At 44.7% G+C, this 24772-nt stretch overlaps 2 protein-coding genes across 4 annotated transcripts in view; one reads left to right on the forward strand and one right to left on the reverse strand.

The window, feature by feature from the left end:
* skap1 (src kinase associated phosphoprotein 1) lies at positions 1 to 24324 on the forward strand. 2 transcript variants are annotated; one of them, XM_061265052.1, is made up of 13 exons: positions 1 to 167; positions 804 to 909; positions 1246 to 1271; positions 1490 to 1606; positions 11355 to 11435; positions 11578 to 11661; positions 11738 to 11862; positions 11960 to 12023; positions 12741 to 12953; positions 14553 to 14606; positions 14690 to 14796; positions 21154 to 21256; positions 23668 to 24324. In XM_061265052.1, the coding sequence occupies exons 1-12, from the start codon at positions 128 to 130 to the stop codon at positions 21244 to 21246; spliced, it is 1110 nt and encodes a 369-aa protein (XP_061121036.1). In that variant the 5' UTR covers positions 1 to 127; the 3' UTR covers positions 21247 to 21256; positions 23668 to 24324. The 2 variants fall into 2 exon arrangements, with proteins under 2 accessions (XP_061121036.1, XP_061121037.1); XM_061265053.1 differs by having other exon boundaries at positions 14693 to 14796.
* snx11 (sorting nexin 11) overlaps positions 21506 to 24772 on the reverse strand; it is a 4005-nt gene continuing 738 nt past the window's right edge. For both annotated transcript variants that reach the window (XM_061265051.1, XM_061265050.1), the window contains exons 2-7: positions 24425 to 24529; positions 24009 to 24095; positions 23447 to 23547; positions 23207 to 23302; positions 22913 to 23140; positions 21506 to 22804 (exon numbers count right to left, since the gene is read on the reverse strand). In XM_061265051.1, coding sequence (XP_061121035.1) covers positions 22171 to 22804; positions 22913 to 23140; positions 23207 to 23302; positions 23447 to 23547; positions 24009 to 24095; positions 24425 to 24439 — 1161 coding nt within the window. In that variant the 5' untranslated portion in view covers positions 24440 to 24529 and the 3' untranslated portion in view covers positions 21506 to 22170. The remainder of the gene's footprint in view (positions 22805 to 22912; positions 23141 to 23206; positions 23303 to 23446; positions 23548 to 24008; positions 24096 to 24424; positions 24530 to 24772) is intronic.

Consider the following 24772-nt stretch of genomic DNA (forward strand, 5'->3'; position numbering starts at 1 on the left):
TGCTTACTGCCACGGAAGTTGTGTTTCAGAGTGCAGGTGCTTCTTGTTTCTGTAACAGGACGCCAGGTCGGGTGTTTGAGTGAAAAGGAAAAACGAGAACAGTGTGTTGCAATTGTGGACGTGAGGAATGGGGACCATCCCGAACGACATCAGGAGACTACTGGATGGTAATTCTTTCATTACTTAGCTATACATTTTATTTCTTTTTTTTTTTTAAAACACATCTTCAGTGGTTGAAGTGGGCCAGTGAAAACTATAAAAGGCACTGTATAGCAAATTGGGAGGGATTCAAACCATATCCCTTACCATGCACAGCAAGAATATAGCACCATCCATTTGCATGTGTGATCTGGTGCAGGGTGAAAGAAACAAATCAGATTAGTGATGTGGGCCAACCTGTTTGTTAGCAGCATCACAGAAATGGCCACTTTTGTATGTGGATAGCGCTTCATGCATTCCATTAAAATCCCAAATTTCTTTCTGGAAAGTTAACGCGTACGTTGAACAATTGTTTTTGACAAAAATCCAAATTTACCCTCAGCGACAAAAGACAATGACCCTTTCAGTCAATGCTTCTCCTTTTTTATTTGTAATCAACTAAAAGATATTATAGATTTAATAATGATAGTACTCTGCTTTTAACCGTATGACATTATCCCCAAGAGTTTCATGACTCAAAAGAGTCTTGTTCCAAATTTGAACACACTAAAGCACCATTCACTCATTTTCCTAATGGAGCTAAGGTCTATTGAGTACTCGCCACTATTCTAACAAGTGAGACATTTTGTTTTATTTGTATTCAGACTGTGAGCTGTTTGTATCCGAGATACTCGAGGACGAGCGGCTGAGTGAAAATGCGTCCGAGACCCGCAAAGTCTTACTGAATAATTTCAGGGTGGTGCACGTGAGGTAAGAGTTGACATCATCCGTGTTTCGATATTTTTTTTCTTTCTTTCTGAAAGGTCCACTCAAGCGTCAGAGTGTAATTTCATGGCCCAATTATCTAATGTTTGTTGCTAATACTGAACAAGAACTCTAATTGGTGCTGTAATTGCCTTAAACACAGTTTGCTGCATTCAGATGAACTCATTGAGTCTAATGGTTTCGTTGCTTATTGCTGTTATCAGTTTTTACGAGAGAACCTTTTTCTTATCATTTCCTTTTAATTTGATTCAATTTGTGGATGCCATAGTGACATAACGTGGTACCAGAGAAACTTGAACGTTTTTTTTTTCCTTTTTCTAGAAACCCTCAGGAATTCCCTTTCCTCCGTAAGTATCATTCCCTGCATGTCTAACACATGACCTTTGTGTGCACACGCCATTTGCAACAACCTGGTGGGGTGGGGTGAATGTTTGTTAGCCTCACTGAGATGAGAAGATCAGACATTGGTATTTGTAGTATTGGTGTATTTATTTTACAGTCGTACTTTTACTTGAGCTCCGCTACTGTGCTTGACTGCAATCATTTCATCCGCCGCTTCATTCAGCCGACTCGAGGGAGGAAGACGGTTCTGACGACAACCGCAGCTCCAGCCTGGGTCGCTCTGCACCGTCGGACGACGCCTCACTGGCTTCTGACAACCAGGACGACGGGCCCATTGAGTGTGAGTGCCCACTGTCTCACTTTCCTTCTGTGTGCGTGTGTTCTGTTGATCGAGCGAGGCAATTAAAAGGAAGAGTTATCGTTGGTTTCCTTGGAGAAAGCTGCCCTGCCGCACTTTTAACACCCTCTCAGATGGCCTCTTCACTCCACAGGAAGCACACATTGTTGTCCTAATTTGAGAAAACAGATCACGCCATACGTCCATGACATCACTGACTCCTCCCTCTAAAGACCCCCCCCAGCCCCTTCTCTCCATCATTGGCCAGTGAGCAGGTGGGCTTTCTGCCGCTTCCTCACAGGGCCGATTGGTGAGCTAGAGCGCCCCCCGGTGACCGTTGGGTGCTGTCGGCAGCCCGCGCGGCCGAGAAGGCTGTGTAGCTGCGGGCTGCTGTCGTGATTGATTGAGCCCCGGCCCCTCTATTCTTTCACAAGCGGGTTTGAAATACAACACTGTACCTGAGGGGCCATGTGTGTCCTGGCCCTCTCTGGCTTTATCAATCTTCCCCTCCATCTTCCAGCCTCCCTCCTCGTCAGAATTTTTGTATTCCCGACTCGCCGCGCCAGCTAATCGCCCTTGACATGCCGCAGGTGGGCATTATTGACTCGGGCGCGTCTGGTGCCCATTTCTTTTATATTTATTTATTTCGGGGAGCACATGTAGACGATTCCGTGCGTGCGGGGGGAAAATGTTTACGGTGGTTTTAGCGCACTGCTCATTAATGCCAGCTGGTTGTCGTCAAATATGGCTACGTGAAGTCTTGCGTCTCTGCGAGGCGGGGAGAGTGGAGCAGATGGCGGGATGATCATAATTATAAATGTTTTTTTTACTTTACAAACTTCCTTTAAAATTGGCAGCGCGGTGGACGAGCGGTTTTGGCATCTGCAGAGGCTTTGGGTTCGAATGTGGACTCTGGCCTTCCTGGTGTGTAGCTTGCACGTTCTCCAGCTTCTTCCCATGTCGTAAAAACATGCACGTTAGGTTACTAAAAGACACAAAGTCTCCAGTTAGGCAAATAATTTCATCGCACTCAATATTGCATTTGCGACATCCGATTATTATTTTTTTTCTCGTATATTTTTGAAGTAACACAAGCAATACATTCATCAGTATTATAATAATCACAATTATATTATATAAAAGTCTTTGGTTTTATGTCACGTTAGGTATATGCTAAAATAAAGGCAAATGAACCAGGCATAAGACAATCTTTTTCAATTAGAGTTGGGAACTTACCAAACAGTTTGACTTGTGTACTGTAAATAATTATATTAAATATAATAAAAGCAAACGTGTACAGTATACACTGAAAAAATTCCAGCCTGCTAGCAAATAGGAAATCCCCCCCCTTTTTTTTTTTTTCTTCAAAATTTCAGTCTCTCTTAGTTCAAAATTGTATTCTATTACATTTCAATTTGAATTTGATTTAATAGTTCATCCCTAGAGCCAAAGTCAGCTGCGATGGGCTCCGGCTCGCTCGTGACCCTAATAAGGACAAGTACAATAGAAAATTGATGGACTTGCTTTAAAATGCCTTTAAATGCTCTCGAAGGATTCACTTTCAAATGTTTTCCGATCTTTGACGTACACATTATAAAACCTTGCTGGAAATGCTTTTTTTTTTTCTTTTTCTTTTTTTCTCGTCAATGTTAAATGTGAGCGATAGCCAATTACGCCTCCAATGTGCAATTTAGCCCAAATCAAACATCATCAGATAGCTGGACTTGAAACGTAAACATTTTAGCGTGGCATTAACAAGCGCAACCTTTGCTTCCCTGAGAGGAGCCTCCGGCGCTGTGTGCTTTTTTTTCTCATGATGGTGTTAGCGTAGTGAATGGCTTGTGTCCTCAGCCAAAGGGCATGCGGAGTTCAAAGTTCAACCTGTGTTCACCGGGCGCACTTTCTTGCAGGGGGGTTTAGAAAAAAAAAAAAACGCTTAATGAAAATCAGTGACATCATACGTCAGGCAGTGCTCATTTAAATTCCCTGGGGATGGATTTGATTGGAGTAGAATTAGTCGTGGTTGTATTCTTGGCTGTGGGTGGAATCCTTCACTCATTTTCTACTCTTTAATCACTATATAGAGATTTTTATGTAGCAGACTATATAATTCACTCATCAGTCGGATGAAAAATAATTTTGAAACACACGCTTATTACGTCATTGCAATTCGAGCTTACTGGGTCAGATAGATTAGCATCTGTAATAAATATTGACCAAATCGATAAATTCTAATAACATTAGGTTGTTTTAAACTGAGTGCATTCCGCAGAATTGATACGAGCAAATGGAGGTGCAACGGGTAATTGACGACTAATCGATTATCCAAAAATCTATTATTTTCAGATTGGATTTATTTTTTATTGATTCACTTTGTTTATTATTGTTAGTTGTATTTATTTGTTATTGAAGCGCGATGATCTTATCGTATTTGCGAGTTCCTCAAGGACAAGGATGCATCAACCCGGGCAATTGCCGGTCTCTCGTTCCGAACCGGAGAGTGAGCGAGTGGCAAGCGGGCGGCTGCGTTTTCTACGCCTCGGTTTGATGAGATGCGGCGGGCCCTTGTCTTCGTCGGAGCGGCTGACACCAGATTTGTAATGGCTGACGGGAACAGATGGAGGCTCCATTGTTTGGTCGGCTGTCTGCATGCTAATGTGAACTGAGTTTCACCCGTTGACCGCACCGCTGACCCCTCAGCTCGCCTGCGTCCTCGCCGCGGCCTCGTCTGACGCAGACCGTGCCCTCCACCTCGCGCTCGGCTATTTGGGACTCATGCACCGTGCACCATTTTTCACCCGCACACATACACACACGTGCAAGCCCCTCCTTTTTGCATGCATCACATTCCTGCACATCTAAATACATAAAAACAGAGGCACAATGTTTTGTCCTATGAAACAAGACACACACAAGCACGCATAGACACACACAAACACAAATAGGAACTAGACTGATGAGCCTGGTCAGTTTAAAAAACAAACAAAATGTACAATATTTAATTTTTGATGAAATAATGATTTATAAATGTGCAATTTATTCATTTTCAATTGTAATATTTTGAAATAGAAATTTCATTTTACCATTTTCTTATATTTCCAATCAACACTTACTAGACTGGAGGAGATAATCTAATAACATGACAATTCTAGCTCATCAATGAAATTAAAAATTGAAAATAAAAAGAATGACTTTACGATTCCATTTTAATTGATATGCAATTAATCAGGGGTCACCAACCAATTAACCCTCATGAGTAGCCTGTGGGCCTGTTCTAAAAATAATCCTTTGACGTCTTGGGTGTTGCTAAACTGTACCTTGTAATTGTCTTTTACTCTTACCCGACTTGCCTCAGCAATTCGGCAATAGTGTGTTAAGAGCTCTAACGTCATATATTTGGCGAGCGGGTAAGGGCAGGTGTGTTTGACGCCTCTTTAAGCAACGCCAAGCTTTCCTCCAGCAATTACAGTATTGGCAGAGGAGTTGAGCGGCAATATAACCAGCGCGAAGCGATGTTTCACGGCTTGCTCATTTGAATACGAGCGGCCAATCTGCAGTAACAACATTATTGCACCGAGCTGGCGAATGGAATATTAAATCTAAAGGGTGTCAGTTTGGAACGGCGTTACGAGGGCCGGTGCGCTCGAAAGCGAAATGTTCTCCATCAGCAAGCTTCTCCATGCCAACTGGTCACGGTGAACTTTGTGTGAGATTGTCTGATAGTTTTTTTGCTCTCAATTGTGCACAGGGCCCATTTTTATAAAAATTGCTTGTCTAGTCACAAAAAAGAAAAGATTATTTGTCGCGTGTTATTTAAGAGCTTCCCAGCGTTAGCGAAACCTCAAGTGTATAACAAAAATCCTAAATTAGCTAATTGGCTCGCATCCGATAGCTGTTCAATGAGGCGTCTCTTTCTCTGTCTTTATATCCAAGCAACCTTTTCAACTTTTGAACTTCACTCAACCCCTGTGAGGTGCCTACGTCCGGCGTCGGCTTCCGCTGTGAGTTTGCGACTCGATGGCAGCTCTGGCCACGTTTGGCGGCAGCTCGTTTACGACCGAGGCAACAACTATGCTAATGACCTCCACGCCGGCTCGTTCCCCTCCGCGCCGCGTTCGGGCGAGCGGCCATTACGAGGCGGCGACAAGCGCTTTGCATCGCTGCGACTGTTCGCCATCAGGGTTCAAAAGTTCACCGCGTTCCCCCGAGGGCTACTGTGCTGCTGTTGCTGCAGATGCTGATAGTCTTCTCTTCACACACCCCCCCTCTTTCTCTCTCTCTCTCTCTCTCTCTCTCTCCTTCTCTGTTTACACTATTAATCTTGCGCTCTCTCTCTCGCTCGCTCGCTCTCTCCCTATCTCACACACACTCATTCACACTGGCTGGCAAGACGAGAGCGGCTTGAAGGGGGGATTTGGACGTATTTAACCAAAGGGCATTCATCACTCTCATCTCATGGTAACCCCCCCACTCCCCTGCCATCACCCCCAACCCCAACTCACAACCGCTGTGCAGCGGTTGCATCCTCCCCGTTTGTCTCACGCAGCCTCGGTCCTCGTTTGCTTTTGTTTTATTGTCGCGCTCGTTCTAATTACAAGCGGCGCTCGCCTCCGGAGCGGCGCTCTCCAAGCGCTTGCGGTGGGGGGTGCAGGGGGGGGGGAGTAAAAAAAAAAAAGGCAGAGGGAAATTGTGCTGCAGTCCATCTGTAAGGCGGCGCGCGGGCAGAATGCAAAGTGGGAAGTCCTAATCTCCCCCAGAGCTGTCAATGTCACAGACAAATAGCAAAACTATCAGATGCGGCGGGTTCACGCAGAGGTTAGCGTTCCCAGGTACCCTCCCGCGCGCTCTCTCCTCCTTTCTCTGCCGCCTTGCTAATGAGAATTTGATTTTGCCCTCCACTGGAATCCATTTCTGGAGATGAATGGAGTTGCGATGCCAAGCCCAGGTGGCCTCACTGATTTCTTAGGGAAATAAATGAAGATGGGAGATTTGCGCCGGCCCGCTCGCGCGCACACTTTGCCGACTCCCTAAGCCTCTGGGATCCTCGTGTTTAATTGTTGCTCTAATGAGCACTTTAGGCTCATTAACATGCCCTTGTGGACTTATTGGAGGATGTTGACGATGCATCCCTCTCGACGCCGCCGGCCAGAGTCGGCGCCGCGTGTCCGAGCCAAGTGGGCCAGCGGAGTCGTGCCTTTGTTTTCTTTACTCTCGCGTTTCGAGTTAAAGGACGGTGTTTAGATGAATTCTTTTGGCATAGGAGAATGTCTTGTTTGTTAGCACTTTATTTAAAGGAGCCATGTGGTTCTTTTTTCACCTCGAAACGTTTTGAAGAGAAAGTGAAACCTATTTGAACTGGAATAACAAACCCAATTGAATGTATTTCAATTTTCAGAATTGTTTTCAAGTGTATTTTTTTATAATTGTAATACTTAGTGATTCTCACATTAAACGGTGTGAACTATCCAAGTAACAATCAAGCGTAATTACAATTAGTGTTTGGGATAAATTTCTGATCCATTAACATGGAGACATTTTTTCTTAGGAATTGATTTTTATTATGTATCTAGTTTCTTCAGTGGCAATTACATTAACTTTAAGCGTTTGTGTGTGTTTATGTAGATGTATTAAGATCTTTTACATCTTTAATTCAATTTTGTAAATATTTTCTTTTTTTTTAGGGCATTATGCTTTAAAATGACAAAAAATGGAATTTCAAATACATTTACATTTTTAATACCATGTTTGAATTTGACATGTCAAAACTAATCATAAGTCACAAACAACACATTAATGGTAAAATTAATGAAAACAATTTGTTCAGTTATTATTAAACTATTTTTATTTATGAATAGGAACTGTCTGGAAAATTCACACCATATAAATTCTGATAACACATTTATATCCTTCTAATTTTAGCAACTTTTTCATTTTAGTTTAAAGATAGTAAACATAAAACATGAGTGAGGAAATTATTGGAATTACACAAATTACAATAATTAATTTCTATCTCCTTAAAAAAATGAATACTGACTTTTTTTTAACCCAAGTGAATTTTTTTCACCAGATGTTAGTACTTTAAAAAACTATATTGCCATATATCTGTTATTGGAAATTGTTTAAAAAAATGACAGTCCTATTACTGAAGAACAGCAATAAGATAATATGTACTGAGTATTAGTGCCATTTCAGTGGCAATAAAATCAAATACAAATCGCAATAACTGTACATTTAAACGTGTTGGTTTTTTCCAATGTGTTTTAGCCTCCAGGCTGGTTTTGACGGCCCCGTGTCCCGTTTTTATCGCCCACCCGACGCCTCTCTTGTGGGCTGCGGACGCCTCCGTTGTTAGTATTTATATTCTTTTTTTTTTTCCACCTCGGCCGTCCAAGCGGCTGAAAAGCGTCCCCTGCGATTAGAGGATCATTGTATCTGCACTTAAGCATTTGAATGGTGGTAGTAAATCTACAAAAGGGAAATTTAGGGTCACCGTCGACGCCGCTTATAGCTGCCCAGGGGGAAGCCCGTGTCACGTAGTAAATTTAGCCCCTTAGTGTGCTTCGCGTCGGCCGTGTGCGGGTTAGAAGTGTCATCTTCTTTTATCCCATTGTCGAGATGAAATAATTCTTTTCAAAATTTCTGAAAGTACAGAGTTAGAGCAAAAATGATTAGTTTCTTCTGAATTTGCTCACATAACTGTTCAGTAATGATTTTACTATTTAATTTGCTTTCTGTGTGGCCACAATTGTTTGTTTTTTTGCGCACGTTATATCAAATTTATATTCCTTGTGTGCATATCTGTATTGTGGCCCATGTCAAGTCCCCATATTAAAGTGTTACTATGACGATTGGGGGAAAAAAAATCCTGAAAACTTTCTGTGATCAAAACTGGAACCAGGAAAAATTGCCCAATCACTTCTCCTTTGTATCAGGGCCTTGGAAGGCTTTTTACCTGCAGAGATTTGTGACTTAATCTTATTGACGCGCCTGATCAAAAAGCCCATCCTAAATTGCCGGTGCCATTAAAGCTGATTAGATGACGACGCAGGCATCTCCCAGGCCCGCCGTAATGCGTCGCATGTTTTGTGTGCATTAGGAGCTTCTAAACACGCTCTCTTGTATCGACGACTTGGGCCCTAATCAAATCAGGCCGAGGGGAGGAGGGAAGGGGAGGACGCGGTGCCCTTAACCTTAGTGCCTGTCGGTCTGCGCGCGCTCGCTGCAGGGACGCGCCGCAAAGGCCTCCCTTCCGTAATGAGGAAAAATGCGTCAATTTGGCCTGGGCCTGTGCGCAGATTGAGCACCGGGCGGGTGAAGGTCCACCCAGTGAATCCTTTTTCCTAATCAAGGACGCCATCGGAAAGGCTCTGCGGTCGCTCGCTCGCTCCCTGGAATCAGCAGCATTCCTCCCTGCAGCCCCCCTCAGGGCCGAGCCGCCCCTCTCTGCCTTCTGTTTCACCTCATCAGCAGGGTTCACGTGGGGGTCACCCCCCCCCCCCCCCCCCCCCTCAACACTGCATTCAATACAATACCTCTCGCATCCAAGGACTAAGCACAGGAGAGAGGAAACATATGACAACTTGACGCCTACCTGCGCTTTGTGACCTCCTGGGGATCATCTAATGAGTAAAAAGAATGACATGGAACAAAAAAATTACCGTAACGTGTATCATATTAAATATTACACGTCAACATAGAGAACACTGACAGCATTTAACGTCAATATTTGTATTCTGCGGTACGGCGAAATGGCCTTTTCCAAAGCACGACCACCTGCCGTATGTACCGCTCCACTCCCGCCGCAGCAGCCTCCCCATATTCTTCTGCATCAACTCATCTGGATCTCTGCTGCTCCGGCGCGTCGTGGTGGGCATCAACGCAACATTATGACCACCGTTAGTTCTAATGCGGCGTATTAGCTGCGCCGCCCGAGCATTTCCTTCCATTCCTGATTGACTTTGAGCTCGACCGGAGTGGATTTTAATGAGAGTAGTCATTAAGCTCCTCTGCCGCTGCCCCAGTCATCTGTCATCCATCAGCCTTCAGTCTTCTGAGCTGCTAACGTCACGCTGGGACGGTGTGAATAACCAAATGAGAGAGGTGCCAAACAGCTGGCCGCCCCATCCGACTCTCCTCAATGTGAAAATGTCTCACTATCCATCCATAGTGACCACAATTATGCTACTCAAATCATCTTTCACCATTGAAATGAATGGAAATACTATTAATCCGTTCCATTCTCACTAATTTCTACAAATCCAAACTCGCTGTTCATTTTTGATGTTTTGAGGCCTTTTGCTGCTACTCCGCATCACCTCCATTTAGCGAACACGCCGCATCCGTTCTCGTGTCTCTGCGGCTAATTGCGCTCCGCTAAATAGTTTATGCGGGAAAGATCGATACGTCGCCATCAAATTAATGTCAATAGCCGAGCTGTGGATGGTGCTAATTAAAACTCAAAAGGGGATGAAAATGAAGTCGTGCTATTGGCCTGAATAATTGATCGAGCAATTTATGATTTGTATGAAAGAGTGCAGCCGTCTGCGCGCCGATTTTGATGAGGCCTTAATAACATGCATTAGACTGCAGGGGTGGACAAAATCTGGCCCGCGGGCCATGTGGGATTCATTTTGTTCTTTAATCAGGCCCAATTTGTTTTTCTCGCATTCCTTAGGCTAACTGATTAATGCTCCTGTTGCGTAGTGCTGTGGATGCTGCTCCCTTGTGGAATCATGTAGAACAATCCCATTTTCGGGAGGCGGCGGGAGGTCAGGTGACTTAAGAGTGTACTTTGCGCCCAAATGTGTGATGTTTATTGACTCAAGCACGTTGCACCTACTTCGCCATTAGCCGGGCTCGACCTCTTGAGACGAATGAAGCGCGAGCTAGCAGACGGATGAGGGGATTATAAGGCGGGCTGCCGGCGGATAGATGAGGTGGGGAAGCGTAATGGCCGCCGTTTGTTATGATGGACTGAATCGGGTTCTTTGACAAAGCCGCCCCTTCTCCCACCACTATATTTATAGTGTCGGCGGTGAGTCCATCCACAAAGGCGGGAGGACGATTCGTTAACGCCTGTGCGACGCGCTCATCCGTCAGAATCGTACAACGCAGGAGACGTTACGGAAACTCCGATGAGCGTCCGGAAAGTTCCAACTGCACTAGGGATCGAATGCTCCCACCTCTAACACTGTATTACCCCCTCGGCTTGATTGTGGAGGAAGCTGAACTTTGTTTTTGACACGCGGAAACGACACATCACAAACCTGACCCCTGGGGCCCACCTTGGGTCAGTTTCACCATTTTTTTTCTTTCCTCCAGCTGAAAAAAGACACCAATGTACACATTTTCGCTCCCGGCCCTTCGATGCTAATGTAAACAAGTACTTATTAGCGACTTTGTCAAGTAGTCACAGATGTAAACATCGAAGATGTGACTTTGCAAACGAATCGAGCCGAGTCGGTGCGGCGTGAGCAGATGAATGGCTGCAGAGCTCAGCACCACTGTAAATGTATCGATCCCACTTTCCCCAAAGCCTTGCGGCCATGTATTTGATCCATAGTGCGGAGGGCTACATCGCCATGATGACTCGCCTCGGGAATAAAGCCCATCCTGGAAAGAACCGCTGCTGAATGAAAAGCTACAAGCCATGATGAATGGGCTCAAAATAATCATCAAACTTTGACACATATGCCGCCGACATCAAATGGCTGAGGCAAAAAGTCAAATTCCTTTTTTTTTATGTTTTCAGATTCTGAGGACATCCCCCTCACAGCAGCTCAAGACCTCGGCACGATCCTGAAGCAGGGCTACTTGGAAAAGAAACGCCGAGGTATAAATTAAGGAGGTCAGGGCCAGTGGACAAAGCATTGCTACCGCTTAAAACTCAACTTGATCGTATTTATGAGATTTGACTTGACCTAGACTCCCTCCGGTGGCCATTACCCTAAGAGGACTTTTGCCTTCCTCTGCAGATCACAGCTTCTTTGGTTCCGAGTGGAAGAAGAGATGGTGCGTCCTCAACAATTCCATCTTCTTTTACTTTGGCAGCGACAAAGGTTGGCTAGCAAAGGCACAAGCAGTGGGTGAGCTAAATTGGTTCATGTCTCTCATTCGCCGCATCTTCCCCTGCAGATAAACAACAGAAAGGCTCGTTTTACATCAACGACTACAGCGTTCGGCTCGTCAACAACCTGAGGAAAGACTCCAAAAGAAACGCCTGCTTTGAACTGTTTTCTCCTGGACGGAGAACTTACCAGGTTGGCAACACATGACAATTAAGTGCAAAAGTAGGGGCTTGGCGCCACTGAAATATGCTTGACCTATATTTTGGATAAAGTACCGTTTCCTCACCAGTTCACGGCCAGCAGTCCTCAGGAGGCTCGAGAGTGGGTCAACTGCATCAGCTTTGTTTTGCAAGGTAAGCGCTTTCGGGAACACACCCGAGGGATGGGCGGGATCAATTTGTTTAATTTTGGTACAAAAAAAAAAATTATGTTGAGACCAATCATCTGTAGTCTCAACTCTCAAACTAAGGCACATAACTTGCATGTCATTCTCCATCTCATACATTATGTCGACCCCCCCCTCGTTCCCCTCCTACTGAATTCCAGCTTACAGGAAATTGATTTGTAGCTGTTCTGGTTATTCTCCCGTGACATTGATTTCTGCTCGGACCTGATACCTCGTGTTGCAGCGGCCCCCGTCGCCCACAATGAGGCCGCTCGTTCATCTGGAGCCAGCGAAGGGCCGCCGTGCCCTCCCCGTCTACGCTAAAATAGGCTCGGGCTGGGGCCGCACCACTTGCGGGAATTAACGGAACACTCAGCAGTTTGTCTTCCTTTTTTTTTTTTGACGACAAAAAGCAGCCCGATGATGGATGGGCCTCCTCAATTCAAAAAGCTGCACTACATCTTCAGCTGTATTTCTTTCTTTCTTAAGAATAGCAGATCAGACCAAATATTTCTATATGGCGGATCATAAACAATATATCAGACAGTAGATTTAATTTAATGAACATTTGAGAGACCTTTTGGAAGCGCTCGTCATCTTTGTGTGCATTGACGAAATAATCCGAGCCAGATGGAGCCCGAAATCTAAACACAAGCTCTTTTTGTGAACATTCTTCTATCATCAGATCTCAACTCCAGCACTATTCCATTCGATGAGGACGAGGATTATGAAGAGCCCGATGAGGAGGAGGCCACTTATGACGACATTGAAGGGACAAATGGGCCGACCCCCACCTGGCCAGCGGCCCCTGTCACAAACCGGGCGTCTCACAGTAGCGCTGGAAGGCGAGAGGAAGATGACGATGACGACGACAGTGACATTTACGAGGTTCTGCCAGGTATGCAGTCTCAACTCAGATTTTTGCACACCTGCCTGGACATAATTATCGAGGAGGAAAAAAAAATCACAATCAGATTACGACCCATCACTAGAGCCATATTTGCAACGTCCACAAAGTAGAGTTTGGGTTAAAACTGCCCAGCAACAGCAATTTGGTGGGAGTAGTCAAAGTCGGTCTGGGCGCTTAAAATAGTTGGAGCTCTTTATGTCAAGTCTGGGATAAATTTGGGTGATTTGATGGAAAACGTCCCTGCAAGTCCTCTCTGAGGGCACACGCGGCCTCGTGTCCGGCAGAAAAAGGACAAAAGGCGCGATCGGATTTTCTCAGGGCCATCGTCCATCACCGCTTCTATTAAATAAGATACATCAAGATTCAGTTTCACTCAGTGAGTACATTACCTTTGCCAAAATCTGCGCTGAGAGGCTGATCAGTCTTGTGTGTGTCACGCCGCCGTTCAAAGCCATCTGGGAGGAGGTACAGGGCCCGACCACAGATGGCGGATCGGATGACGGCCTCTTTCCTTCACATTCTCACCCCGTCACTTATCAATCAGCGCGCGGCGCACTTTGCTCTCTCGCGGCCCGCACGCGCTCATTACGTTCTCTTTAATTCGTATTTATGGTTGTTTTCATGCGGCCCGATCGCAAAGACTAATGGAAGCGGCACGCCTTTGTAACTCAAGAGTTTACTTTTGCAGGATTGTCCTCAATTGTTGGCTTCGCCTTTGCACGTTTTCTGGAGCGCTTTTCAGGGGGGAGCAATAAACCAGGACCATGTCAGAATCATAGTACGAGCCATAACCATATTTGTAGTAACTGCATGTAAACGTATTGAACCATATCAAACCCAAGCATAATTTCTGTGGTTGGAACAATATTTTTAGTCCCATTTGAACTACTCCCTAAAGAAGCCTGCAATATTAGAACCGTGTTTTTAAGATTCATTCAATTTAGTGTTCTGTTTGGAGCAGAAGTTGCTGACTCAGGACAAACAAACCGCAAAAAAAAAGAAATCAAGCAGAACATTTGGACCGACAAATGTGTCAATCATTGTAGTGCGTGTGTGTGTGCTTGCGTTTGTGTGTGCGCGCCCTTCTCTTCCTGGAAGCTTGGGTGCAGCTTGCTGGCAGCCGTATAGTGTTGCCTGGCGCTGGCGTGGCTGTCATGGCGCAAGTGTCGACGATGGATGTGCGGGACCGACGACGGTATCACTGTGTCCCAGCTCGGTGCGCCACGCCCCCCCCCCCCCGGCCCCCTCGGCCTATGAAGGCGCGGCAACATCCTCTTTCTTATATTGATCATCACGTAGGAGGGTAATCTGCGGCGAGAATAACGAATCATCCTCCGCCGCATTCACGTGAATCTCACTTGGACCCCAGATCCATTTGATGTAGTCTTTTATCGTCTTCTTCAATGGATGCGCATCAGCAAATCTTAGCATTGAGCTGCGTCACTTTACGCGTCTTTTTAATGCCCGTGTGAAATGCTGCCCGTCAATATAAAGTGTCAATAGCAAAAGTGTTGTACAATTGATTCGAAAGAGGAGATGAAACCAAAACACTGACTGCCATAATAAAAATGGTCTTCATTTACTTAGATGAGGACTTTCCAGATCCACCAGCTGACTGCTTGGAGTCAACCAATAAAGCAGGTGGGAATATCACATATTTGATTCATTCATTGATTATTAAAATAAAAAATAAAAAAATACAGATTTCCCCTCTTTGTCCTCAGCAGAATTGGATTTTGCCAGCTACTACCAGGCTGTGTGGGACTGCCAGGGTGACGCGCCAGACGAGCTGTCCTTCCACAGAGGAGACCTCATTTGGATCCTCAGCAAGGTTGTGTTTTATTACACATTTAGCATAACAGCATTTAGCTCATCAACAATCACGATTCCATAGCAGCAAGGTTATTATCATTCACAAAATTGAACAAAATAACTTAAAGATTGAAAAATAAAAAGCCATAAATGGTTTTTTGAGGTTAAAACTAATGGAAAAAAAAAAAAAAGCTAATGAAAAGTCACATTTTGAATTGCAACCAAACTAGTGGCCAACAGTTGATCACGCGTCAAAACCGGGCACACAATGCCGTGTGGCTCGGCATGCTGCGGCTATTAGCGGCGGCATTCGCTGTCAGTGAGCAGCCAGATTCTCCGTTAGAAAGCTATGAAATTCGCCGTTAGAGAGGAGCGGAATACCTTATTACGGTAGTAACATTCCCCACAGAGCATGTGCGCCTCAGACAACTTAGCGGGGGCATCATTCTCCTCACAGGCACGATGGCCAAGTGCCACGGCGGCGCTGGGTAATGGCGCTGTTGTTCATTACGGCGACGCCATCTCGGGCCTTAATTGAGTCTGCCGGCAGCTTCTTTCTGTCTTCCTTCCCGTTATCGCATCTCCCTGCAGCACCCCCTTCTGGTAATCAAAGCCTTACTTCTGCTGCTTTTAAAATTGAAATGTTGTATTGTGAATTGTAGCTTGTATGTTTGACAGAAAATTGACAATTAAAACACACACACAGTGAATACGCAAACTACGATACAAACTTAAAAATAACAGAGATTTATTTTAGGGGTTAAAGTCTTGATGTCGTTTAAAATAAATGTTAGAGAAGTCTCCTTTTGAAAGTCGGAGAATAGCATCGGTGCGTAGCTGAGCAAAAGTCTCTCGAGTCGGCATTTAATCAACATTTAAAGACACTTCAGGATGTTTGCGGCTGACACGCAGGCACGTGAAAATAAGTTGGCAGCTCCTCCTGGCACCGCCAGATGGATGAAATGTCTTTTGACATTTGCCGGCGCTACTGATAGGCTGAAAATGTCAAAAGGGGCTGCCTCGCATTTGTCTCTCTCAACGTGCCGAATAATGACAATGCATTTCATTTTGGCCATGACTCTCGAGCGATAGGAAAATAAAATGCCGTTTTGAACACACATAATATTGTAAGAAAACCCGATGACTTGACTTCCCCTCTAAGGACGTAAAAAGCATCCGCGAACGGCCGGTGTAACTCAAGTCAAAGTTCACTTCCGCGCGTGTTTTGGAAGATGCGGTCGTAAATTGCACGCGGACAATCTCCTGTCGACTCCTAAGTGTCTGCTTTGATGACCCACGTTCGTATAACACCCCGGCTGAATAGCACCGCGCCGATTATAGCCCGGAATCGCCTATTTACTTTAACGAGCCCTCTGGGAGGACTTCCCCGCGTCTTGTGCGAGCCGTCGACTTTTACGGCAGGAATCCGAAGAACCTTGACCTCTTGCGGTGAAATACGGGCCTTGGGCTGGGACTCGAGTCTGTCGCCTATATAACTGGGAGCCACACACATGAAATGAGTGTAATAAAAGCTCATAAATTGTGTGCCGGGCGGGGGGGCCGCTTGTCCGCGCTGTTATGTCAACACGGCGCATAATTACAAGGTAATAAGAACACGCGCTAAGTGCTAAATCAATGGCGCTAACAACGTGTTGCGTCGAAGACCGAGTGTCGGCATTGGGGAATGGACACGCGGTGTCATGTGGCTGTGAACTGAGCGGAACGTGCCCGTTGCACACAAGACCCTCGTCCATCATTATTGATCTCTCACTTACTGTAAAGTGCGTACATTTTTACTGTATGTGTGTGCGCATATCAATGACAAAGTAAATAAATTAGGAAGATCACAACTCATGCGAATCCCATTAGATGGGGAGAATTCATCTTTCGGGCGCCACGACGCTCCCCATGCATGCGACTCGAAAGTGGGGGGGGGGGGAGGAACTTAAAATGTAGCCGCAGTGTAGCAATAGCATGCATGCAAAATATAAGGCCCAGCATTTTGACTAAATGTTTTCACCAGATGCAGAATCGTCATTATCTTTTGCCGATTTATTCTTGTAGGTCGATGACATTCGTCTCACAAAGAAATTGCAGATTTTTGCCGACTCGTCGCATCTATATTGTGACCAGTTTTTTTTTTTTCCACCTCCCTCACGTCAAGTGTGGGTTTCCATAGCCCGCTGCTCCAGCGCCGATTGATTATTGATTTACACGCGGTTCCGCTATTGCTTGAATTTGTAACACTGGCTAAAGGGCTGTTGTTTCACATGTGCCCCTCGCTACAACATCAGCTTGTCCCCGCATTCTGCCCCTCTAATTTATGTGCCCGGCGACGTGGACTCCACAGGTCAGCTGTCACATTCCAGTATTCCCACGGGCGCTCATGGAGAACGGCGGGATGGACTGGGAGGAGATTTATGGCGCAAACCCGCCTCTTGTGCCTCTCCCGTTTTTTTGCTGCCATGTCTCCCCTCTTCCTCAGAGCGGCGGCCAATCGGAGCCCGCCTGGGGCAAGGGGAGCCGACCAATGGCGGGCGAGACCCAAAGTGTACAGCCGCTTGTCAAAAGAAACTAAAGAGCGTGGACGGCAGCGACACCTCGTGGCGCCTTCCAACAAAATATTCAAATGGGAATAATGAAGTGAGGAAAAGATGGCGGAAAGGATAAAAAGGTGACTTAAAAAGACGGCCATAGGCACCTAAACAAAGATTTGTATTGTCTTTCAAACACAATTCGAAACCTTAATTACAAACCCAGGCCACAAATACTATTTCGAAACCCTACTTTGAAAGGCTGTTGCTACCTTGAAACCTTAATTTGATTTGTCAAGATTTTGGAACAGTGTATCTCCTTTTTTTTTTTTAGTACACACATTACATTTTTAAATTATAAATGTTTTTAATTTCCATCACGTCATTAAAAGACGCGACGACGTAAAACATTTAAGTTACACAACATTTCCAAATGATAAATTGATTATTAGAATTTTTTTTAATCAAATCAGTAATCGACTACTCTCAATTAATTGATGTATTGCACCTCTAATATTTTCAACTTAGTGCGTGCCTGCGTATCTTTTAAGTGATTCCCCAAAAAATCAAACCCGGGTTCGTAAAAAGTCAAAAGTGGGAGACAAAAGGGATGCTGAGGACTCCCTTTCTTCTTTTGTGTGAACTCTGTCACACCCCTCTGCTCTGTCACACAGCCATTTAAGAACCCCTGCTGCTATTGTGGCCATAGACACCAAGCAAGACATCCTATTTACCACCCCGAGTAGCAGGGGGTGAGTCTGGGGTCCGGGGTCACGCAGGAGGCAACGGTCACCATCCGGTCAACTACAGTACGTCATTATTCAGCCCGGCCGATAGCCCGATCCATTCCGCTTAATTATTATGAACGCAAAGGTTGGGGGGCGTAAACAGCCGTCATCATTACAGACGCTCGGTGGCATACACAAATGCTCTTTAAATGGCCATTAGCTTAAGCAGCCGCACATCGTCCCAAAGCACACTTTTCTTTTCATCTCATCTCGTCGTGCAGAGATCTTTGCCGAGCCTCTCCTTCGTCTTTCCGAAACGATTCACGGCACTAATTAAAAGCCCTCTCGGAACAAAGACGGACGCTAAGTGGCCTTTTGGATGTGCGGAGGTGCACAAGTGGCATTCATATTTCCAAAATGCTTCTTCATCTCTTTTGATACACGCTGATCATCTACTATACAGAGACATTTATTAATTTTAAATTAAAAAAAAGAAAGGTTTCGATTGCAGGTTTTTAATCATGTTGGATTTTATGTAGCAAAAGTAATTGAGTGACAACTGGTAATAAAAAAACTGGTACAACCATCCCTAGTTTTAGGTAAGCATTTTTATTAAAACACACATAATAAAACATTAGTAAATATGTTCTCCCCTAAATTGCAACTTTTCCATCAATCAAAGAGACCGCTTTATCTTCGTTGCGGAACACAAGTCGGTTGGCGTCCGTATTGTACCTGATTGCAAGTTACAGACGATCGGGCCTCCTCCATGTTTCTTTGTTAGCGTGATGGAGGAAGTGCCGTCTATCTTAGCGCAGGCGAGGAGGAAGAGGAGGTAGGCGGAAGGGGCGGGGCCGGGGGAGCGTTAGGCGGCGGGTTCAGCGGCGGGGCAATGAGAGACTTCCTGCGCTCCATCACTCCCAAGGCCTGCCTCAAGTCAGCTGGTGGCCAGCAAGCACCTCTCATGTACCATTATTAGCGCCAAAATTGCTCAAGATGGATAGCGCTAAATATCATGGATGGATACTAGAGATAGATATTGTTCAATCATTTACATACAGTAAATAAAATACATATTGCAAACTGTAAACTTTAACTTGACATCTGTAATAGTGACGTATTAATAGACAAATAGGGAAAGGCAGCAAATACGAGAAAGGTGGCGGCGGTGAGTGATGTGCCTATCAGGACGCCGCCATTATCCTGCCGCCCCCCCCCCTTCCTCGAATGGTAAATAAAGGACGGCGGCGGGCACACTGCTGCTGTTGCCATGGCAACTCCCTCCTCGCGGCAAGACCATTCCCTCGATAGCGGAGGAAGAAGTCACCGGGAGGTCAACTAGTTGACGCGCCGCCACTGCCGCAGCACGGCGCTGTTGGTGCCGCTGAATTCCCACATAAGCCACTTGACCCCTGAAAAATGACAAATAAAATAGATATGATGAGCATGTAGGTTCCTCCAAAAATTGCATTTTACATTTGGCTTCTCCAGTTGAAGTTTTTATTGTAATTTTATTACAGAGGAAATCCAGTCCAAAATATGATTTCAAATAATATGTGTGCCCCAATTAATATTGCGTTCATGGAATATAAATTAAGCAGAAAAAGATCATCACAGGGGGGCGGCCATTTTGCCACTTTGCATCGACAGAAAATGACATCACAGTGCCTCGGGGCTTAGCTTGCCAATGTCACATGAGCAAATTCGGAAAACAGGTAGGCCGTGACGGTCGTTACCTGAACCCTTTTGCATTTTAACGTCATTTTCACTCGACAGCAGGGGGTGGCGTAAATGTCAAAATGGCGGCCCCCTGAGATGGATAGTAACGGGTGGATTTTTACAATGTTAAGCGAGTTGCTCAATCACCGGCCCCCTCTCTCAGCCTTTGCTCTGCCCCCAACTCGGCCCTCCCGCCATTTCCCCCTTAAAAAAGGACATCACACAGAAGGAGGAGCGCGTAGTTTTTGTCATTTGGATAATTCACTCAGGGATGTGGCCATTACAGCAGGTGTACTCTGGATGAACCCGGCGCGAGCGTTTGGAAGATGGACTCTGCACGCCTGACAGACTCCCGCCGCCATTGGCTCCGCCACGCCGCCTCATACCGCGATGCTCGTATTAAAATGGCGCCACCGATAATCCAAAAGACCTTTCCGGCGGAGAATTTGAGAGTGTTTTGCACAGATGGATGCTGCAGATAAATACAATTCTCTTGTCGCTGCGAGAAGTCTGCGATGACCCCCCCCCAAGCCCCTTTGCCCCAAACGGAATTTGAACAACGCTAGCAACTGTAGTTTTGCTGAAAGTTCGTCCGCTGGCGAGAAACGTACAACGTAAAAATTGGTTGTTCAACAACAAAAAAAAGCACAAAAACAAATCACGTTGGTTCACATTGCTCACATACGATTATTTCCTCTTCTACTTCCCAAACAGCTTCGACACCAACGGCAGTAATGAAACAAAGTTCAATTAACATCTGTTTGTCCACCTGCTGGCGGCTAAATTGTTTCATTTAAAGTTAATTTTCTTCATATTGCGCCGCACAAATATATTGTTTAACCGCTCAAGGCAATGGTAGTTTAATACAGCAAATAACAGGCCAATGCGTTTTGATGTGCAATTACACATAAATCGGATCAAATGTTAAAAAAAAAAATTCTCATTTAACACTTGGTGAGTTGTTTGACATTTTGTAAATTTCCAAAAATATACAGACGTTTTTGCTTTTTTGGTTGATTACAGTTTAATTATGACTAACACAAAAATGATAGTTTACTTGTAGGATAAACTGTTTTTATATTAAACAATGTGTGCAATAAATGTACATGTACATTTAACATTTTAAAATGTTGTCTAATATTGATAAATAATTGATTGTAATCATGATATGATGTCTTGTAAATTTTTTGTAATCTTCACATCATGAAATAATTGGTTAGCTAACCATAATTGTATAACTAATTAATGTCATAAAATGTTATATTGTATTTCTAATTTTATTCTTGGTATATTTTAGATATTTCAATAATCATGTAATTATTTATCTTAATTTGGAATTGTTTTGAAATCCCCAATCTTTACGGTGGCATATGTGTTATGTTTCATTGCGTCCAGGAGTACAACATCCACGGCTGGTGGGTCGGCGAACTGAACGGCAAAGTGGGTATCGTCCCCAAGGACTTCCTGCACGAGGCCTATATCCTGTGAGCTGCAGCAGGTACGGAGCAACCCACAATCCAAAACAAAGTGACTTTAATTCTAAAAACAGACACCACAAAGATCTTCTCCCACCCCTATTCTCTAAATAAAATGGCATTATTTAGAAAGATCACTAAATAATGTAGATAGTCACTAAAATGCATTGCAGCCAAATATTTAGTCTGGTGGAGATGTTAGTTGCAGGTTTCAATGTTGGCCACAAGGCGGCAGGGTTTCTCGAAGTGATTGCAGAGTCAATGGAGACGCATTCAAACAGCAAAAAGTGTTTATTTGTGTTGATCACATTGACAGCGGACTTAATAAAATAAAAATAAAACTGTGCATTGGGAAATAAAATATCAGAGAATCTCCCTGATTAACATTTCAGCAAAATATTTAAGACTAATTGAAATCCATTTTTTGATGCATGAGAGATTAGAACTGTCCCTTTTTAAACATGACAAAAATTATATTTGAGTGGCTGCAATAAAATTGACTACATGTGGAAGTTAAACTGCACAGCTTAGGTGTGAATTTTGGGTTCCCTGTACTTGCATTGATTTTCTCTGGCTTTCTCCCACATAACAAAATCATGCACATTAGATTAAGTGACAAGTATAAATTGCCCTTCAGTGTGAATGTAAAAGCTTATTTGTCCAAATATGATGAGCTAACAGACCAGTCAATTTTTTGTAAGGGCCAAAAATGAATGAATTGCTTAATTTGGTGCACAGCTAAAAGCTTCCAGAGAACTTTAGCGCCCTCTGCGGTCCCAAGCGAGACATGACATTCAGAAATGAGGGGCATGGCATAGATGTATTTCTAAACCGTATAATTTTTCAAAAATATTTATTAGTATTAGGCTTATAAGCAAGAACTGAGGAAACTTGCCATCAAGCATTTATACATTTTTAGGTTTTAAAAAAAAAATCTTCAGTCTTCCAACTGGGAGTGTTTTCCGTGAGCTACGTCTGGAGCGGAGCTGCACCCCAGCACACTAAAGTCGTTCTCAGGAAAACTAACATCCAAAGAGTTACTCAGCTCCTGGTCATCGCGACCATTCACTTGGAGGTCCACGACGGTCCCGTCGGACACCTGCGGCCATCGATCGTCATCTTCAGGAGAGATCTTGGGAAAGGCGTTTGGTAACAAATGCTCGTGGTTAACCTCGTCCTCTTCATCGGTGACTTGTACGATGCTCTCGTTGGACGACGAGAGCTCCTCGCTAACCGCTTCCTGTCTGGATCCGACCGCCTCAGGCGGAAGCTCCTCCTCCACATCGGAATTGCTAACCAGGACCCCCAACCGAGCTTCCTCCTCAATGCCAGGAGAGTGGACCTCCAGGAGGGTTTCAATGCAACTACTCCCTGGCTCGCAGCTACTCCCCGGCTCAGCGTCTTTAGTCAGCGTCAGCTCATCCTGGCCGTCCCCCAAGTAGAAGATGGCTGGCGTGGCTTTGTCCTGGACGCTCAAGTCCCGAGGTTCAAATATGTCGTCGTCGTCGCCGGATGAGAAGAGCATCGGGCTATCACAGTTTTTGTTAGGGCGAGGCTGATGAGGTCCCGGGCTGTGGAGAACAAATGTGGATGGACAACAAGAGGAATTCAAGTAATAGTCAGGAATTAAGACTCAATATCGGTATCAGAAAATTCAACCCCGACAGCGACGCCCTCACCTCTCCATGGACTCGTAAGACACAGTGAGACTTGGCTCCTTGGCAACAGCGTCCTCCTCCTGAGCCTGAGCCCAGCCCCGATTGGATGAGGCATAGGTCAGAATGGCGTCTGTCACAGAGTAGGGCGTGTGACCTTGCACGCAGTCCAGGATATGGCCCACGGGCAGTTGTGTCTGCAGAAACAGGTGAAGCTGGCTGTCCGATAAACACACAGTCATGTTCACCACCCTGGAACACCAGAACAGTCACAGATGTAATCGAGGAAAAACAAAAGTGGGTGAAGGCGGGACTGACTTGTCCAGGAAGACTTGAAGTCCGTGACGCCTCCGCTCCAGGAAGTCCTCATTGCTGAAGGAGAAGAAGGACTTTCCAGGAAGGTCTGGAACTGGCCTAGAGAACCACAAACACTAGCACAGTTCAGCTAAGTGATGGATCCTGCTGAGCCTACCATGCCATGAGATGATGGCAAAGCACTATTTTTGTCTCAATGAAAGACCTCAACCTGCTTCAAAATATTTTCCACCAACTACTCACACCAAGCCGGCATACTTCTGCAGCCTCTTCTTAAGCCACGCAAACTCGCTGTAGCGTCGCCGCACACACGACGTCTTGGCCGTGAATGCCTTACTGTTAGTCTGCAACCACACGTAGATCAAAACACACTTTTAAGTTTCCAAGTCAGGTCGATAACTTCCGTTAACCTCAGTTACAGAAATGCTGAATGTTTTGTATATTTCTTTTGCATTTGTGTACAGTCACGATTCAAGCTGACGACAGTGACGCGAGATCACGAGAAGGGGGCTTGCTGCTGCTGCTGACTCGACAATGCTAAAGACAGACGGTAGCCGCGACGACAATACCAGGAAAGGAACTGCGAATGTCATCTGTCTCAAAGAAAAGATGTGAGATGCCCAGTTAATAGGATCAATCTGAACTATAATATTTGATATTATTCTAGAAAACCATTACAATTTTGGATATTTATTATTTTTAAAATAGGTCTTCCCTAGTGCAACAAGATTCGGAATATAAACGGGTGGTGGGGTTAACGGCGTCGTCTTAATGTTTTTTTTGAAGAGTTAGAACCGACACTCACGTGGAGGAAGATCTTGTAATCCACGTACGAATTCCACAAGCCTTCGTTCTGCACCCGGGGGTCTTGAACCCGCACAGCAACAAACTCCTGCATTGAGGTTAAAGGAAAAATAGCATTGTAAAGATAATACTTCACATGCATCTTTAAATATTTATAGATCACATCCAAAATTCTAGAATTGTTGTGTTATAACTGGAAATCATCATGGAGGGAATTACTTATAACATTGCCACTAATGGTGGTCACAGTTTGTCCCTGGAACAAACTATTTCCATTGTTGTATGACATTCTATGGGATAAAATCGATCTTAATGCATGCATTGGATGACATACTTCATTATAAAAGGACATGTGGTGGTGGGGGGGGGGGGGGTCATATGGGAACTTAAATGTCTGACTATGATGAGGTTATTTACATCTTCGTGATTCATGGTCAGTGGTGCAATAACGCTGGCGTGCGTAGAGAGAGGAGACACAAGTGGTTTCAATTCACATCCTGGACAGTGTGTCCATGACTCATCCTGTGAAGCAAAAAAAAAAAGAAAGTTAACTACAAATATTTTCCACATTAACTTCCCTCGTCCACAAATGGTGACTGATTCGAAGAATTTCAGACGTTTAGTACAAAGCTATTATCACACTCCCAAATTAACACAAAATACATATTTACCTTCTCGTTCCACATGTCTGATATTTCAGTTTTAAACTAATTTCCTCGCAGTTAAATTCAGATCCCCAGCACTCACGCGCAAGTTCTACAGCAA

Source organism: Syngnathus typhle, linkage group LG18 (genome assembly GCF_033458585.1).
Source record: "Syngnathus typhle isolate RoL2023-S1 ecotype Sweden linkage group LG18, RoL_Styp_1.0, whole genome shotgun sequence".
Lineage (NCBI taxonomy): Eukaryota > Metazoa > Chordata > Actinopteri > Syngnathiformes > Syngnathidae > Syngnathus > Syngnathus typhle.